Source organism: Passer domesticus, chromosome 20 (genome assembly GCF_036417665.1).
Source record: "Passer domesticus isolate bPasDom1 chromosome 20, bPasDom1.hap1, whole genome shotgun sequence".
NCBI lineage: Eukaryota > Metazoa > Chordata > Aves > Passeriformes > Passeridae > Passer > Passer domesticus.
This window is the reverse complement of record NC_087493.1, coordinates 9,055,059-9,073,439: the sequence shown is the minus strand read 5'-3', so window position 1 is coordinate 9,073,439 and position 18,381 is coordinate 9,055,059. Positions and strand designations below refer to the sequence as shown.

Genomic DNA, 18,381 nt, shown 5'->3' with positions numbered 1-18,381 from the left:
CTCTGTGGGCATGCTTTGAAAAAAATGGACTCACAAAGTCAAGTATCCAGCAACTGCTGTTCTTTGTCTTGCACATCATTAGTGGCAACAGGAGAACAGTTTGCAGCACTGGAATATCACAGGGGATTTCTCAGGGTGGCAAGGAATGTCCTGACAGGAGACTTGCAGTTCATCTCTAATGCACTACGGAGCATTTTTGGTAGGGTTTTTCTTTTTCCCTTTTTTACATCTACACAGTTAAAAAAAGAAATCATTCTTAACTGATGCACTGGTTGTTTTTCCTTTTCAGTAAGAGCCCTTGTGTTCAAAGTTAGGATTTGTGCAAGCACACTTGCAAAAATATTTATGGCTGATTTAGGAAAAAGGGTTAAAGTTAAGAGACAAGCTGTTGGATCTAACAAAGATCAAAACCACTAAGTGTAAAATTCAAACAGCTACTTTACTATCTATAAAAGGCTTTTTGGGGTGGGGTTTTTTTGCACAATTGCCAGTTGAATATGCTGTATTGCAGTCAGCTGCCACGGGAGAGGGTCCAGCCATCACATCCATTTGCTTTTCAGCTGTTGTGGCACTACCTGGAAATCATGGAGCTGGAATGGGACTGGCTAGAGGAGGTGGTGGCAGCACTGAGCTGGGAAAATCCACTGTGGCTTGATTCAAGGCTGGTCATAGATCCCCTACAGGAAAAAAAAAAAAAGAAAGCAGTTTTAAGCTTCAGAACATACAAAGATTTTGATTTCTGCTCTGTATCTATACTGTATTTGTTTGCACACTGAATAAAAAGCAAGTAACAGCTTTGGTGCAGCTACTCAAAAGCTTTTCTGCCTCACCACATCAAGCAATGAGGACACTGCACCTCTTTCAAAAACCAGTTGCTGTTCAAAGAGACAGAGATTTAATTTCAGTCAAGTTTATCCACTGGCAGAAAATGGAATTCAACAACTGGAATTTGAATTGCACTCCCTTCTACAGGACAACCTGCCAAGCCCAACAAGCTCCCAAAGCAGAGCCAAGTGATCAGTGATATTACCACCAGACAAGTAATTAACCCCTTTTATACATTAGTTGCCCTCAGTGCAATTTTTTAAGGCTCTCAGAATTTATTTGTGTTTAAGTGAAGCTGACATTGACCTGATCATCCAAACAGTCAGAAAGGTTTGACACTGGCTGCCTTTGGCCACACATACCTGAAATCTTCAGATCCTATCACTTCTGTGTAGTACATCACTTTACATTTGTGAGAGGACACCTGTAGAGATGCCAGCACATCATCCACACGAGGCAGGTTGGTTGTAGCACAGGCAGGCATGCTGTGGAATTTCCACTGTAAAATGTAGAAGCCAGGCCACCTGGTCACATGGGAGCCCTGCAAGCAGACACAACAAAAATCAAAATTTAACTCAGTTAACACAGATTTGTAGGCTTGATTTACTTTTCTAAGCCTAGACAAAGTGCCTACATGCCCAGAATTTTTGCCCAATGCCAGTATTTCAGCTCCTCAGCCAAATGGCAGTGCTGAGAGACTCCTTCCACACAACATCCTTATCAAATCTGGGATGGAACACCAGCACAGTGTCAAGGGGTTAGGATTTAATATGCTGAAAGGACAAGTTCTGCTTTAAAACAATATCCATTTTTCAATTTATTTTTATTCACAGCTGTCCTTTGAGACTGGGAAAAGAGCAGTCAAGGCTTCTGCCTCACAGTTTAAGAGTCACTGCCCATATTTCCAGTTTAACATTTCCATCTTGGTGACTTAAGGAGCTGCTTTTTCAGAGGCTGTTTGACTCATTTCAAGTCAACAGAAACAGCAGTGTGACTGTACACATGCTGCATGCTATATTAAACTTGGAATTAAAGGACAGGTTGCAAATGGCCTAAAAAATCCTTCAGGAGCTTTGGCCATCAGGAGCTCTTACACTGCCCATTAGAGGGCAAACACAGAGGCTCAGATTTGATTTCCAGCCTTCTCTTATTACTGAGAGCAGGCACTGTGACATTCCTCAAACACAGAATATTTGCTTCAGTAAAGAACTGTCAAAATTACACACAAAGTATGTTTTGTTACTTTCTGGATGTGCATTTTAGGTGTTCCTCCCCACATTCCTTGCTGATCCACCTCAGTCCCTAGCAGACCTGATGCAACTTCCCCTCCCAGCAGATCCAACAGAAATCCCACCCCTGCTCCCTGCAGCACCCAGCTGGAACAGCAGCTAAATGCTGGCCAAAAGCAAGCCCAGCACTGAGCTGTGAGTAAGAACAGGCACTCTGGGCTCCATCTGCCCCCACAGGCTCTGCCTGCCTCACCTGCACACTCTCCCCTTCTTTGCAGATCAGGGGAGACTCCACCATGCTGTAGTCACGCCCCAACTGCCAGACTTTGTCTATCAACTGGACGTTGTTCCCACCAGGAGATGTAATGCTGTGAGCTCCCAGAGAGTCCTTTTTGGGAGGCTGTGGGGCTCTTTTGGAATGGAAGATGTTAAAAACAATGTCGCCCTTGCACACGTCAAAATCCCACGTGATCACCGACGAGGCGTCCACGATCTGGATGAGGACCTGAGGCAGGAAAGAAACATCAGACAACAGCAATTTGCTCACTAAAGGCAAACTCCCACAGAACAGACAAAGAACAGAGCTTTTTTTGTTGCTGGGATGAGTTTCTACTCTTAAAAAGGCTTTTTAATAGTCCAACAAAAAAGCATTGCAGATTCAAATTCCCCCCTGATGGGGTGTCTGTCTTTCTTATTTCAGAAGCTTTCAAGCAGCTTCTGAGAAGTTTGCTTGCTTTGCTTAGAAGAACATGGCTTTGAATAGAATGAAAACCAGTCATATTGTCTAAAAGGCAACAAAATAACAGAAGGAACAATCACAAACTTCAGCTATTAAAGCATCACTGTGCACCAGCTCCAGAGGTGGAAGCAGGGAGCTAAATCAACAAGCAATAAAGCATTCCCAGGCAAGAGACCCAGCTCAGAGCAGAGGGCTGAGGTGAAAATGAAAGCAAAGGGCAGCTGGAGCTGTACCTCGTGGGGAGCTCCTTTGAAGACACTTGCAGACTGGTAGATTGTTTCAGTCCAAAGTTTGATGTCTTCATTTTCCAACTCTTCTGCTGTCCGGTAGAGGGACTTGGGAACCAGCCCACCCTCTGGTACTTCACACTAAAACAAAAAAACATTAAAAATTATCTCCTGTGACCATCCCATCATGTTCTCTGCCTTCCAGCTTCAGAACAAACACTCAGCAACACTCTGGAGAAGGGAACAGTCTGAAAGTAATTCTATAGCTTGTACATGATACATAGGTAATTCTTTTTCAAATTATCTGGGTGAGGTGTTTGCAGAATTGCACACCAGGGGAACAGATCTTGTACATACACAACAGCCAGCACCCCAGAAAGGAACTGTGCAAAGGCTGTAATTATATTTTACACCACCTTACACTGAAGAAAGATGGGAGGCACTTCAGAATCCTGAGGGAACTGGCAACAGTGACTAAGTGTGAAAAATAGAGCTGCAGTGACCTGAAAGAATGGTGGTAGCTAAGTTTAAGGATACATAGTGGAGAGATACAAAAAGTTTCCAAGCAGGTAAAAATATACTGCAGCCAGGAAAATTAACAGCTTTGAAGTTACAGCTGTCTGACAGCTCAGTGGTGGAAGTGATTACACAACTTCCCTAAGCAAACTTCTGTTTTAAGGAGCCTGTAGCAATGAAGTTGACAGGAGTTCCACAGAAGTGTCTGGGGAACTAGAAGTGTTTGGTAACTGAATTACAACAGAGAATTGAAAAGATCTCAGAGAAGTCATTTTTGTTCAAGTACCCAGAAGTAAAGAAGAAGAGAGAGACTGCCACTGCCTGTAACTAGCAGGAAGTATTGTAGCAATTTGTTTTCTGGTAACATTCACTTTTGCTTATTTAAGCAGTGGATTTTGCCAGCTTTAAGCTCCAAATTAGATAACACTGAAAGCTACTGCTGCAACAAAAACCAGCCCACTGGAGATAAACACATGCTCTACTCCAACACATCTAACTGTACTTCATTATCATTTGAGACTCTATTGGAACTGACACAGCTGAATTTTCAAGAATGGTACAGAAATTAATCTAGAGAGTGTACAGGGGCTGAGAACACAGCCAGCCTGTGTTGTCAAAAGCATTACACGTGAAACAAACCTTACATTATCAGTGAGATGTTAAATGCCAGGTCCAGCTGACACCCAAGGTCCAGGCAGGAAACAGCTGCATTGTCACAGGCATGTGACAAGGGACTGAGAAATTACAGTATCCTGCAGTAAAAAACACTTTTCTGCTTTGTTTGGGCTAACTGCACTCTCTGTGTGGGGAGACTGGGCTGTTTGCTGAGCCCTCTTAGCAGATGTGCCTCATGTTCCTTGTGCTCCTTATGGGATCAGATTTTAAGGTGACACAGACTCTCTGGATCAGCTGGTGACAGCTCTTGCTCCAAGCCCTGCTACCATGTTTGCCTGAACTTTCCAGGGAACAGACTGTGGCTTTTAACTGAGCTTGGCTGTTTTGATAAGGTATTGGATCCAAGAGAAGCATTGTACTGTTCTTTTTAAAGTGGATCCAGAAAACAGCACTGAGCCTGGAACCCTTCATCAAAGCCCCCACCTCCAAACTACACCAGGAATCACTCTGTGCTTACATATTCCTTTGTTTAGAGGAGAGAAAAAATAATAAAAAACCCACAAATAAGTTGTTATATGCAATAGTTTATATTCATACCATGCACTCTCCACCAAGGAAATCAGGGATAATTTCTTTATCGATGTAATCCAGCAGCCCCCCAGGACCCTGGTAGTCATTTCCAGCATAAATAAGGAATTTCTTTCTGGTGTTGTCATCAATGAATGGACTAACCTACAAAGAAAGACAAACAGAACACATCAGGCCCTCACGTTTTTCTCAAGTCAATTTACATTGTTTTCAAGTCAATTTTGAAGGAATCAGTTTTGATCACACTGAGCATTACCATCCTGATTATGCAAAGTCCTCACCACAAAGAAGCCAAATTAACCATCTGTGTAGTCAGGTTCTTAGGTGGTGGTTTTTAATCCACTCCAGGAATCCTGTATAAAGGACATGCTTCCAAATGGCAGCAGCCTGATCTCTGAAGTGTTTTTAGAAACTGAGAGAACTGAGGAACACCTTGGATTACACACATACCAGTGTCCAGAGAACTGGGAATACTCGAGGTGCTCTTAGGATAAGCAGACGACCCAAGGTCTCAGGGTAATTAGCTTCAACCACCTCGATGATTCTCAGCAAGGCCTTGACACCAGGTCTCCATAAATGCCTCATGTTCAAACCTTCCAGATCCACTAGACAGGTCCAAGAGCTGAATTTCAGAGAGATAAAAAGAAAAATCACAATAACATCAAAATTCTCTTTGCTTATGCAAGTGCCCAACACACTGAAATGGGGGACCTTCTGCATGTTTTGGTTTCTTTGTTTCACCTCCTTTGTGCTGCCTGTAGACACTGCAGCTTAAGGGGTGTGCAGTGATCACTTCACACTCCCCCACAGACATTTTAGATTCCAGATAAAAGTTCAGTTCATATGAAGCCAAAAAAACATCCTGTCAACAGTCAGCCCAAAGATTAAACCATTGCTTTTACTGGGAGATCATTTAAGTGGCCACAATGCTGCTCTGAGGCAATTTGACATTCACAGAGCAGATTTTCTACTGCACAAGTGCCAATACATGTCAAAGCTAATTCTGTTGTCAGATCTCAGGGAAGGAAGCTTTTTCTATAGGAAGAGATATGTTCTTAGTACTAACCACTGAGCTGCAGCATGTGTTTCAGTTTCTTTCCAAGTTCAGGTCTTGCCCTGGGCAGGAATTCAAGATTTACAGCTGTGCTGCACCAGCCAGCAGCCATTACATTATGCATAAGGCTTCTATGAAACACCAAACCCTTCTTTGTTTCACTTTAAATGTTTAATACACAGCCCTTTAGGATTATGGCTACAAATGGAGATCCAGTAGGCAGCACCATTCAACTGTTAAACACATGAGACCTCTCCCTTGATGTGACCTCCCTTGGGGAGCTTGGCCAGCAAGGTCAGTGACAGGGAAATGATAAGCAGGCACACCCCACACCCCTGGACTTCACAGATTAGGGGAAGGAAATTGGAGAGAGTTCAAGAAACATGGCATCTTTTCAGGGCTGGTTCTGCCTCCATTCCATGCCCTTCAATCCATTTTGCAGTTACCACTTTCACAAGTGACCCCTACAATGACTTCAAGATGAGCTAGAAAACCACTTTTGCCTGAACTTCACATGAAGTCATGCCAGAATCTGGAAAACTAGATCCCAGGTTTTACAGGAGCCTCATGACCTCACCTTGGATCAACAGCTGAGTAGCCACACATAATAAATGGAGAATGCAAACCAGAATTGAGTGTACTGAGCCTTGGAGTCGTGGGTGAACAAGTGACATGGAAGCCACACCTTAAACTACTGGAACTGTTACTCATGACACTATCATGGCCTGATTTTTTGGCAGCCTGCACCAATGCCCAGTGCCTGTAAAATCTCCCCCACAGACAGATCTGGGAGTTAGGCTGCACTGCTCTGCAGATACCCAACAACAGAAGGGAGCAGAAGAGAAACAGCCCCACCACTATGAGCACAAGACCAAGGCTGCTGGGGTGGGTGATGTGTGTCCCTCAGGCTTCCCCAGGCATATTCCCTCTAGCCCTACTAATTGGGGAGGCTCTTAATCAACTGTATGATTGTACCTGCATGTGAGACACAGCCTGCCCTCTGCTTGTTCCACTGCCTGGCATTCCCCCCAACACCCCACAAAGCAGCTCATTCCCACAGAGCAGATTTACCTTATTGGCCTGCCAAATACTTTTGTATTCTCCTCACAACGCCTCAGCCCTTCCTCATTTATTGAAAGAACCTGCACAAGAAAGAGTGGGGTTTAGAAAAGACAGTCTCAAATTCACTAGATAGGATTAAAAAATATGTTTATACCCAAAGATTAATTGAAACTACAAGAACTAGCATAAACCTTCCCCCCTGCCAAAGAATTCACTACAAATTACTACAAATACCCTTAATTACTCAGAAATTAAAGCCCCTTTTGAAATCACAGAAAGTAACCTTGAAACAGAACTAGGGCAAGCCAACAAAAGTCTGCTTGGAAACACTACTAGGAGGGAAAAATAAAACCCACTCCCTGTTTTTAACAGTCACTATGGCTACTCCTGCCATTACCAGGAGTCAAAAAAAGTTAGTGCAAACCTGGAATTCTGCCAGCTTTCTGCTTGGAAGCTGAGCAGAGCCACAGTAACAGTCTGAGTGATGCCTTTGGAGAAGGCAGAAGTACAGGCAAGCACTTTTTCTTAAAAATACATGATTGTTACCCCGGGAGTAGAGATTTGACAAAATGCTGAATGTGGTGTTTTCCCTTCTGTACAAGAGCAGAGACTGGAGTCTGAAGCCCTGCACAAGTGCAGAAGAATCTGTGCAAATGCCCATTAATAACCATGGGAGCTGCCAGGAACCCCACCTTTCCATCAGCCTGAAGAAGGCACCAGGAACAGCTACCAGGGGCTTTCAGAGGTATTCCAATCAAAACCTGATGGAAATGTTACCCATGACACTATCATGCCCTGATCTTTTGGCAGCCTGCACCAATGCCCAGTGCCTGTAAAACTTCCCCCCCAAACAGATTTGGGAATTAGGCTGCACTGCTCTGCAGATGAAGGGAGCGGAGGAGAGAGAGCCCCAGGAGCAGCACAATGAGCACAGCCAGGGGGTTTCTGTCTGCAGGGAGCTGTTTCGGGAGCACTCACGTAGCGCAGCAAGGCCTCCTCGCCCAGCGCGCGCACCAGGCCCTTGGTGTCCATCTGGCCCAGCCTCAGCACGTACAGCGGGCGCCCGTCTGCACAGAGAACACACACACAGCACGAGAGTTAGAGAGAGCTGCTGAGAAATTCACATGGAAACAAACCAGAACAGTTAAACTGTTCTGTATGAGGAAGAATCAAGAGCAGACGGCAACATAAACATCGCTCTGTGCAGCCACACTAACAGATTATCTGTAAATGAGCTGCAAAGTGATCATATCCTGATTCAGAAATAGCTCCCTGACCTTCATGGAAAGTTCAAAGGCCTTTGAGTACATCAGCGCACTCCAGACCTTGGTATACACAATTAATGACACACACTATTCTTAGCTTCCAGGACAGCTCAGGTACACCAATGAACTGAAGCTTTCCTGTCACTGCAGAGCTGCAAGGGAGGCTCTAAAGCTTTTATCACACGTGATGCAGGAGTGCTCTGGAGAGTTTACAGCAACATTTCCGGAAAAACAGCCATCCTACATCTGGGAATTAATGAAACCAAGTGCTCACCCAGAGCCTGCCCTCTGCAGAGTTTCCTGGATGGAGCCACACTCCAGCCCTGTCACTGCACACTGTGCAGAACTGGCACACAGCCCTGCTGATGCAGGTTAAGCCTGGTGAGAACAGACTCTGCTCCAGAGATCAGCTTCTGCTGGACCTTCTGCAGCAGGACCCTGCCTCTCCACAGTCAGCCTGCACACTGGGGCAGCCTGACACTGGCAGGACACTCAGGCTTTAAGGTCAATTACTGTGTTGGCTGAAATTGAGAATCAAAGTTTGCATTTTTGGCTCTTAGTTGTACAAAACAGCTCCCAGCCTCCCTCTGAAGTTGTGATGCATTTGTTAGGCTTTGCTTCATCTATTCTAATATACAGGCTAAACAATCACCACTTTATAAAAGGGAATATGTTAGCAAACAACTTAAAAAGAAGAAAAAGAGGAAGCTTTCTACATAAAAATCTCCCTCAAGTCTTGTTGTCTGTGCAGCTTCACTCCCCTCCAACAGCTGTAAGAGAGGTTATCAAATGATCATTAAGTCCTTTGGGACACAAGGAGAGAAACTGCAAAAACCACACTATTAAAAAAAACAACAAACAACCAAAACTGCAGAGTCAAGGCCAGTTATTTATTTGACAAAGACACTGCCCCCATGAAAGTTCACAGTGTTTTATGTTTTATCAGGTGGACTACAAGAAAATGTTATTTTAACATCGGCACACACTTATCTTGGAATGTACTGTTTAGCTTTTGAAACACTAAACAAAAACTGCTATTAAGCTTCATAGCAGGTCTCCCTCCCTCCCTGATGCCTCCAAACCCAAACTGACAGCTCAGTAACCCTGGTCCACCCAAATGACACATGAAGGAGACTCTCAGCTAACAGTGCTCTGTTATCACTGTACAATTTATATTCCATTAGAGCTTTGTGGTTTTAAAAAGACATTAGATTGAAGCATTCCTGTCAAAATAAAAGCCATTCAGATGTATAGAAATCCGTGCTAATTGCAAGCCAAAATAATAACTTCTTTTCTTTAGCACTGATAGCTCATTCTAGACAACATGCTTCATTATCTCTGCTGCCCTTGCTGTAGCACTAAAAGCCCCACAGCATTGAGCCAGCTAAAGTTTGGCACATTTAGCAGATGTCGGAGGAAAGGAGCAATACTAGAAAAGAGGGTTTAAAAAAAGAACCTACCACTGTAAAGTTTTAAATTATAGAGAACTGCTCAGTTCTGAAATGGTGTTTCCATTATTGACAAAGCCATGCTTTACTTGTGGGCATGCTGCAAGAGAGATCAAAGGAACTGCAGGGGAAGGGAGGGGGCATGAAGCTCACCACAAGACTGCAGAACTTCTCAGAAGAACATTAAACAAGCCTTTGATGCATTCTGCACCTTTCTGCTCACTGGCAGGACCCAGTTGTGTGCAATTGATAGAGGAAGTCTTTGCAAAGGACAGACAAGGAACGGGCTGAAAGGGAGAACTTATTAACAGGTCTTTTTCCCTACAATCTTTACAAGCCCATTCTCATTTTCCATTTTCTCAGTTTGAGGTCTGTAAAACCCAGAGCAGCAGGGAAGAGCCATTCAAGCTCTGTGATTAAACTTCTGCTGTGTTCTCCCTGTCTCCTGGCCACTACTGCTGACAGCATCCTGCCCTGTTTCATATGCTGCTTGGAAAAGGAAGAGCTGAGCAGAAACAATGGTGCCTGGTGGGAAAAGACTCAATCAGAGCACAGATCGCTCACAGTAAGAGATCATTTCCTTATCTGAAGAGCCCAGCTTGCCTCAAGCCACAGATTCCAACGTGTTTCATTTCTGTGTATGTATTAGCAACGAGATCAGTGCATGATAAAGCAGAGGGACAGGGGAGTGTGTCAGGCTGTGGCTCACAGCACAAAGGGAATTCAGCCAAAGCTGCTTCTCTTCTTAAACAAACCTGCTCTATTTGATGTTTTTGCAACATTCCACTTCTCATCATTAAGCTGATTGTAATACCAAATAAATATTCATTTATGCCAACAGCAGACTTATGCAACATCAGAAATAAAATGATTACGAAGATATATTTATTTACAAACACCTTTTAATCACTGAAAGAGCACACTCAGCATTTGCCTAACACCCTTCTAAGCATCTCAGAGCACTAGAGAAGTGCAATTAATCACTTTTTTTAAGCTCCTGGCAAAGCAGATTGAAGTACGTCAGAATTAGTCAGAAAGGTTCTGATCCAGGACTCTGCCTGCAGCAGCTGAGGGCTGGCAAGGCACTGGAACAGGCTGCCCAAAGGAGCTGTGCATGTCCCTGAAAGTGCTCAAGGCCAGGCTGGACAGGGCTCTGAGCAGCCTGGTCTAGTGGAAGGTGTCCCATGGCAGGGAGATGGAACAAGATTATTTTAAATTTCCTCTCAACTCAAAACATTTTATCAATTTAAGTGTCTCTAGAAGTTCCAACCAGCCACCTCTAGTTAACAGAAGGACTATCACCTTTGACTGAAAAGGTAAAAAGGCTGTTCAATACATATTTTGTACTGAAACCATACCTTTGTCATGGTGATGCCAGCCTCCTGCATAGTAATCCTGGAGCACTTGGGGAGGATTCCAGGTGTCCAGAATATAATCCACCTGGTGCTGCTTACGCCACGTCAGCGACTGGCAAAGGATCTCTCTTGCTTTGTCGATGTTGAAGTCCCGGGCACGCAGGAATCTTAAAATGTGCTCATCCTTTGGGATCTATTAACAAAACCAAACCAAAGTTTGTGTTCAAGGTTTAAAACAAGAACAGAAACGCAAATAATAGAAGCTGAAAAATGTGCAGCCCTGCACCAATGCATGAGGATGGTGTGTAACACTGGGAGTTACTCAAGAAAATCAGCCTTTGTTTGAAACAAAATCATGAGCCCTGTCAGGCACTGCAGCTACCTTCATAAGGGATATAAAAATTTCATGAACTCTAATGTAATCATTTCCACCTGTATGACCATACCAAGTCAGTCCAATTTCAATAAATCAGGACAGAACACAGATTGTGTTTTATTGTTAGGTTAGAGGAAGCTGAGACACACATGCAAATCACAAGGCACTGGAAAAACCCCAGCCTTGCTATCAGTGCTCCACTCCTATCAGTGTTTCAGTATTTAACACTATGATGTTTGGCCAAAACAAACAAATATAAAAATAAGGTCATTGTAGAAACCAGGAAGACTTAAAAAACTGATGCTACTCCCCTGTAGCAGTTTAACTGACAGTCTGAGAGGCTTCCAAGCTAATTATTGAAGCACTGCAGCTGCAAAGTCAGCTGGACAGTCACAATGAACTCTGATTGCCACTGCTTAAATTTAGGTTTTGATCATGGAGAGCCAGTTAGCAGAAAGAGTCAGCCCCAGGAGGTGTGGCAGGGCATTTCCTCAGGCCACCTTGTGTGTCACACTCCCTGAACCAGGGGACACCCCAGGAACTCACCTTGCCTTTGTGCGTCTCCTGGAGCCACTGCCGCAGGCGGATGAGGCAGCTCTCCTGCATGGGGGTCAGGTCCCCCAGGTACCTCTTGATGTAGTCTGCATCCAACTTATCTAAAAAGAGATTGCAGGTGATCAGAGTGGCCCTGACCTGACCAAGCACCACGTGATCTGATTTGCTGCTGTCTCAAAGTGGCTGCTGTGTTCGGCGCAGTCAGAACTGATAAGGTTCCTTTGAATCAATGAAAGATGAGTAAGGCAACACAGTCATCTTCATGAAGAAGATAAAGTTCTGCTTCTGCAGCTAAGGAAGGAGCAAAGCAGACATTTGTAAAAGCATTTTGCCAGTCTATTCAGATTCATCAATCCACAGCACCACAGGGCTTGGTGATTCCAGAAATACTTAGAGAAGTTTTGATCTCCCAGTGCAAGAATTTTCCCAAATTCCCAGAAGACTGTCTAGGGAAGTTTCAGCTGTTTTCTCCCCATCATTCCTATAGTTACACCCACCCCTGATTTCAGGGTAAGAGCAGACTGCTCATTTGCAACCCAATGAACAGCAAAGAGTTTTTCTGCTCATTGCTGATCTCTGCTCACAAGCTCAGCCCGTAACAGCTGCCTGAGCCCTGCCATGTGTCACTGCTTGGTGAGCCCACACTTGAACACTGCCTGTCCCCAACTCAGGAGCAATGTGGAGCTCCTCAGCTGCCCAGAAGTGCCCAGTGCTGAGGGCCTGTCCAGTACAAAGCTCCCCAATAGAACACCAGACCCCCATACCATCGGGCGTTCCTGCGGTGGGCTCCGAGGGGCTGCTGGAGGTGTTGAGGATCTCCTTGTTGCTCAAGCCCTCCTTTGTGGCAGACTCTGGGATATTAATGGCAGGTGACACTGGTCTCCTTGGGTGGCATGTGCTGCTCTCTGATTTACATGCAACAGGAGGAGTCCAGCGAGGGACAAAGGTTATTCCTTCTTCCTCCAGCTGCTTCAGGTAGTACTCTATTATTTCTTTTCCCTTCAAAAAAAGAAAATTTACTTCAGCTACTGAAAAACCCACACATTTAGACACAGAAAGGACTGGGCTGAAAATTAAGTGATCAGACCTCTAAAGATTTCACTTGAAACAGCCCTACACAGACACAGTGCCCCAGGCCCTGAGCAAAGCAGCCCAGGTTTCTGAGCAGAGCAGCCTCTTACGTAGCAGCAGCCTCGTGGTCTTTTGGTAACTTGGAGCCAGGCACATCCTTCCCAACTGCAGGCTCACCTTTTTAATATTGCTGGTGTATTGCTTCATGGCAATCTTTTCCACTGTGCTTTCAAAACCAAAAAAAGATTTGATATCCAGACTTGCCGACTGTTCAAAACAGGTCCAATCTTCATTGTCAGGATGAACCTGCAAGCCAGAAGATCATACAGCTCAGTTATCCATTTAGGGTTTTTTTCTCCCTCACAATATTTGAAATGTTTCTTGCTTTACAGGTTCACAAGTCAAAAACATTCAAGTGGAATTTGCTTCACAGTTGTGAAGAGGCAACACCAAAGGACAAAAAGCTGAGAAGCTTTTGGTCCCACAGCCCTTTTTGTTTGGTCTAAACAGGAAAGGGGAGGGTGGAGAAACACAAGTGCACCAGCCAAGAGGCAGAGGAGTGCACATTTGCACAGCCCCTCAGTCTGGATAAGGGCTGGCTCTGCAGGTGTGTGTGCAACAGGGTGAAAGCCTCCACAGGAGCTCTGCTCTGCTGAGAGCCCAGGGCCAGCTCAGCCAGGCTGAGCCCTGCAAGGGCAGGGGCAGCACCCCCAACATTTCCAAGGGACAGCCAAAACACTGCTCCCACACTGACCTAGGAGGTACTGTAGCATTCTGTAGAATGAAAACTGTTATAGTTTGCTGTCCCATGATAAAGCCACAGGCAGAATGCACAATCCTCACTCAGCTGACACCTTCCCTCTTAGCTTATCTCTTGCTTTACTGACATGATCCTGAAACAGACTTTAGTTGGACTCAATTTTAAAGGGCATTTCCAACCTAAACAGTTCTATGACTGATGCTGATACTGTTACAAAAAAGCTGCTCTTTAAACACTCTTCAGCTGAAATAGATTTGTTCAAGCAATTTCTAGGCTGGGCTCTGAATCTGTCATTATAAAAACACCACAAAAGGCTGGATTTCTGAGCATGGAACTCTCCTGATGCCTCAGGGTTCCCTTCCCCGTCAAAACATGCTAAATGTGGCTAAGAACAGGATCAACACTTTATGAGGAGACAATTGCAGAAAAAAAAACCAAACCCTTTTACCTTCAATTTCTGTTTCTGCATTAGGGAATGAGAGGTACAAGAATAGCTTGTACAGCCTCAGTAAGTACAACTCATAATAACATCATTTAAGACTCCTCCTGTATTTTCATAAACTCAGTTATAAGTTACCTTTAATAAAAATGAACTTTTAGAAACAATTCACTCTTGCATTAAAAAACAGGCTTTTTATTTACCTAATTTCTCAATTGAGTAGAGCAAATGGGCATAGAAAAGTGCTGTGTTTTGTACCTATTTATCACATGCACTTTCTGTACAGCATTTCCCCTGTTTAAATAGAGCTTTCACATAAAAAACTGCAGCTAAATGGAAGAGTATTCTTAAATTTACCCTGGATGTTACAGCAGAAATAATTATAAAAATATTAGATAATAGTGTCAAGTGGGTTTGGCACCCAGTGATCTTTTAACCACAGGTTAAACACAAGAGAAAATGTTATGACCTAGAAAGAGTGCTACAATGCAGATAAATCAGTCACATTTGTTAGCTCTGATCTGACCTTTAACATCAATTTGAAGTTCTACTGCTACAGTAGATGCTGTAAGAGCCCATGAGGGTGGGCTGAGCCATTCAGAACAAACCATGACCAGAGCAGAGCAGCAGGCCTGCCTCCAGGAACAATGAAAAAAGGTAGGTTAAAACACACAGCTGACTCAGTGAACTCCTGGGTGAGCTGAGCAGAAGGCAAATCAGCTGAACTTTCCTCTGGCAGTTCTGTCAGGGTGTCAACAGCCTCAACAAGTCCCACACTGCTGCCACAAAGCACAGATTTGCCTAAACAGAGCTGTCAAACACAGCAAATTATGTTGTGTTCTGCTCTCTGAGAAGATGCTCAAGCAAGAGGGTGCCAAACATGTCTCAGTTTTTGAGGCAAGTGTACTACATTTAAGACTAACAATCATCACTCAGGGCAGTGTGTTGGTGCTGGATTAAGCTCTTTTATGACCCAGAGATGGGTAACTGAGAGGTGGTTTTAAAACTTTTATTCTGTTTTCAGTCTCATGTGAAGGGTGAGACAGTACAAATGTTACAATTCATGTCATTACAATCAGAAGCCAACTATTTCTTAATTACAATACATTATAAGCACTTCTTGGCCTGTTAGGTTTGCCACACCATGCTGTAAATGCTTTAAAGCCAAACCTCTAAAATTACCCTCTGTGGGTCCTACTACAATGCATCTTTCATAGTTCTATTTCTCTAAAATATCCAGTCTTATTTGCAAGGCCATCCTTTGAAACTTGTTTCTAGTTCCATTTCTCTCTCAACAATGTCTGTCCTATTCCATGGCATTTCTAAGTCAGCATTTCTTATCTCAAGGTTTGCATACATTCTCTACAAATTCATTTCCCACGTGTTGCTTATATTTTCTTGCTAGGCAAAAAGCCAGGAACAGCCCAAGCTCTGTTTGAGTCCTGAGATCTGCACAGTGCCTTGGTTCCATCTGCAGCCCCAGCAAGGGCCTGCTGTTACTCACTGTGTAGGAGCAGTGCTCATTAATGATGACCCTGTTAGAGAAGGTTTCATTGTAGGCTTCTATGTGCAGAGTTCTTTCTCGTCTGTTCAGGGAGTTCTTCTGGACAAAGTAGACGTAGTCCACTCCTGCAATCTGGGGGAGAGGCACAGATTCTGTTAAGACACATGTCCTAGGTTGGAAATAGGGGTGTTCTGTTCCTATCTGTCCCCATCTGTCAGAGCTGGGGCAGTTCTCTGCTGTTCCCTGGGCAGTTTTCTTTGTCTCTCCCACAGCCAATCCTCCCTCCAGCAGATCTCTGCTGTCCATGGCCAGGGACTGTCCCTGCAGGGCTGATCAAATTCCAGCATCCCATGGGGAGATGCTCCGCCCAGGGGAGGAGCCAAGCATTCCTACCTGGATACAATCTGAGCCTGGAACAGCACAGCAGCCTTTGCCCCCTGCATTCCCAGAGGAGCAGCTTTCTCCTGCCCTGCATTCCCAGAGGAAGAGCAGGTCCATCTCCAGCAGCCCTGGAGCTGCAGAGGAAAACTCCCCCTTGTGCAGGATCCCTGCTCCAGCAGAAGCACAGCTGGCACTGCAGGAGGGCTGAGCCCCCATGGGATGGGACTGTGCCACCACCCTGACCCACAGGGGGTCAGCTCCTCTTCTGACTCTGCCAGTAGTTCTTTCTGTTTGTACTATTACATTTGTAGTTTTAATTTTCCTAGTACAGAGCTCTTTTGAGCTCTCTTTGCCTCAGAGCCTTTTAATTTCAAAATTATAGTAATTCAGAGGGAGGGGGTGTACATTTTCCGTTTCAGGAGAGACTCCTGCCTTCCTCAGCAGACACCTATCTTGTCGAACCAAGACAGCAGAGTATTCAGGTGAAGGGATATCCAGCAGCACAAACCAGGCACTTCAAAGCTCCTCACCTTTTTCAGCAGCCGGGGTGCATCGATGTCCAGCTTGCAGCGCCGCTCAATCACATGGATGGCCCCATCCTCACTCTTGTACTCGTTTACGGTGTCACTGGCCACAAACATGGGGATCAGAGGGCACGTAGGAAACCTTCTTTCATATGCCTGTCACGATGGAAAGAGAACAAACAATCATCACCATTAATTCCTGAGGGTGTGCAGAGCTCCTCCAGCATTTGGAGGTTCAATGGCCTTCAGAGCTTCCGTGGAAGGGGCTGAGCCTTCCTGAACCCACAGCACAGCTGAAAGAGTCCCAGTGCATTCCAAACAATCCATTTATTAATATGTTCCTTGCCAGTAAGGCAGTTTTGAAACCACACAAAATAACCCATTCCTCCCCTCCCTCTGGAAAGGAAGTTATTCATTCTGTACCATGACAACCCCCTTGATAACAGGAAAATCAGACCCTCCAGTCCTAAAATACCACAAGACAAAACAATTATGTCTTGGATTAAAAAAGCCCACTTACTAATTACCGGTGTTTCACCAAGCTGTCTAGAGGGATTTCATACAGCTCCCCAAGGTCTAATAAAAACATTTCAAAAGCTATTTCTTAAGCTAATAGAGCTCTCAAGCTCCCTGGGCACAGAGTGTTCCTAATGATTTCACTGCAGTTTATCAGTTCCCAGTTTTGTCCAACAACAGTCAGTCTAATACAATGAGCTCATTTCACACTTCTGAAAATGTAAAACTTCTTGCAATAATGAAGAGCTAGCAACAGCTTTGATTTTGGTTAAAAAACACAGCCAGGTAAATAACTTCATCCTTTAAATACTTGACACACAGAAAACATATTAAATCAGACATAGACAGAAGACTTAAGGATTTGGAATCAGTAAAACAAATAAGAGGAAAATGGGTCTTATTCCCACAAGTAAACTTGTTGAATTTTGATTTAAAAAACCACTGTGGCTGGAGAATACAAGAGAGCTCTTATTTTTTTTTCTTTTTCTTTCACAGTCTCTCATGTATCTCTGCTTCTCTTTGGCTTTTTTTCTTTTCCTCATGGGTAGCAGTGATTATTTAGCCTGCTTTCCATACTGTGAATTCCTTCATTTTTGCTACTATCAGAACCTCACTGGCTTTGGTGAAGAGGTGGGATTTTGCAAGATGTCCCAAAGCAGAAGAAAGCTTAGATAAAGTAAATCTGAGAGAGCATCATGAAACAAATCTTTAAAAGAGGTTAAATATCCACTCTGTCCTTTTAGATTATTTCAACTACTCCGACAACAGCTGCAGCACCAACAGGGAGAGGGTGGGGAACAAAACAAGCAGCAGCTGCACAAAGTATGCAATGGTGGGGCTGGAACAGAAAAGGTCTCTTAATTCTCCCTTTAGAACAATTAAAATACTTCAGTTTATTACCAGCGTTCAAACCTAGTTTGAAGGCAGTGTTTCTATGGTGACAGTGGTGCAAGGCACTAAAACAGTGTCAGCTTTTTTCCCTTGTGCATATTTTTAAACCATTTTTGCAGCATGACTGTCCTGAGCTGATAAAGCTGCTGTGTGAGGCAGGGAAGGGGTCACACACACTGCAGAGCTCATCTGGGCACAGCTGGTTTGACTGAAGAGCAGCAATCACTCCTGGGCTCAGAGGTGTGTGCACAACAGCAGGGACAGAGCACTGCTGCTGTAACACAACAGCAGCACGGGGGGAAATGCTTCACAGCTCCGAGACAAAGGCAGGATGGCTCCTGCTAACATGGAATAAGAAGTTTCTTTTGCCCTGCTGGTATGGCAAAGAAGTTTTAGTTCTTTTACAAGGCTCTTGCTCTGGACAGAAGGCTGTACATTTTA

At 44.3% G+C, this 18,381-nt stretch overlaps 1 protein-coding gene across 1 annotated transcript in view; it reads right to left on the bottom strand.

The window, feature by feature from the left end:
* Positions 1-420: 420 nt before the first annotated feature.
* SEC14L1 (SEC14 like lipid binding 1) overlaps positions 421-18,381 on the bottom strand; it is a 39,845-nt gene continuing 21,884 nt past the window's right edge. Inside the window, exons 3-16 of the mRNA XM_064395271.1 lie at positions 16,540-16,689; positions 15,629-15,760; positions 13,103-13,231; positions 12,619-12,853; positions 11,846-11,955; positions 10,927-11,116; positions 7,834-7,922; positions 6,865-6,935; positions 5,190-5,361; positions 4,749-4,883; positions 3,027-3,161; positions 2,308-2,559; positions 1,188-1,366; positions 421-677 (exon numbers count right to left, since the gene is read on the bottom strand). Of these exons, the coding sequence (XP_064251341.1) occupies positions 572-677; positions 1,188-1,366; positions 2,308-2,559; positions 3,027-3,161; positions 4,749-4,883; positions 5,190-5,361; positions 6,865-6,935; positions 7,834-7,922; positions 10,927-11,116; positions 11,846-11,955; positions 12,619-12,853; positions 13,103-13,231; positions 15,629-15,760; positions 16,540-16,689 (2,085 nt within the window). The 3' untranslated portion in view covers positions 421-571. The remainder of the gene's footprint in view (positions 678-1,187; positions 1,367-2,307; positions 2,560-3,026; positions 3,162-4,748; positions 4,884-5,189; positions 5,362-6,864; positions 6,936-7,833; positions 7,923-10,926; positions 11,117-11,845; positions 11,956-12,618; positions 12,854-13,102; positions 13,232-15,628; positions 15,761-16,539; positions 16,690-18,381) is intronic.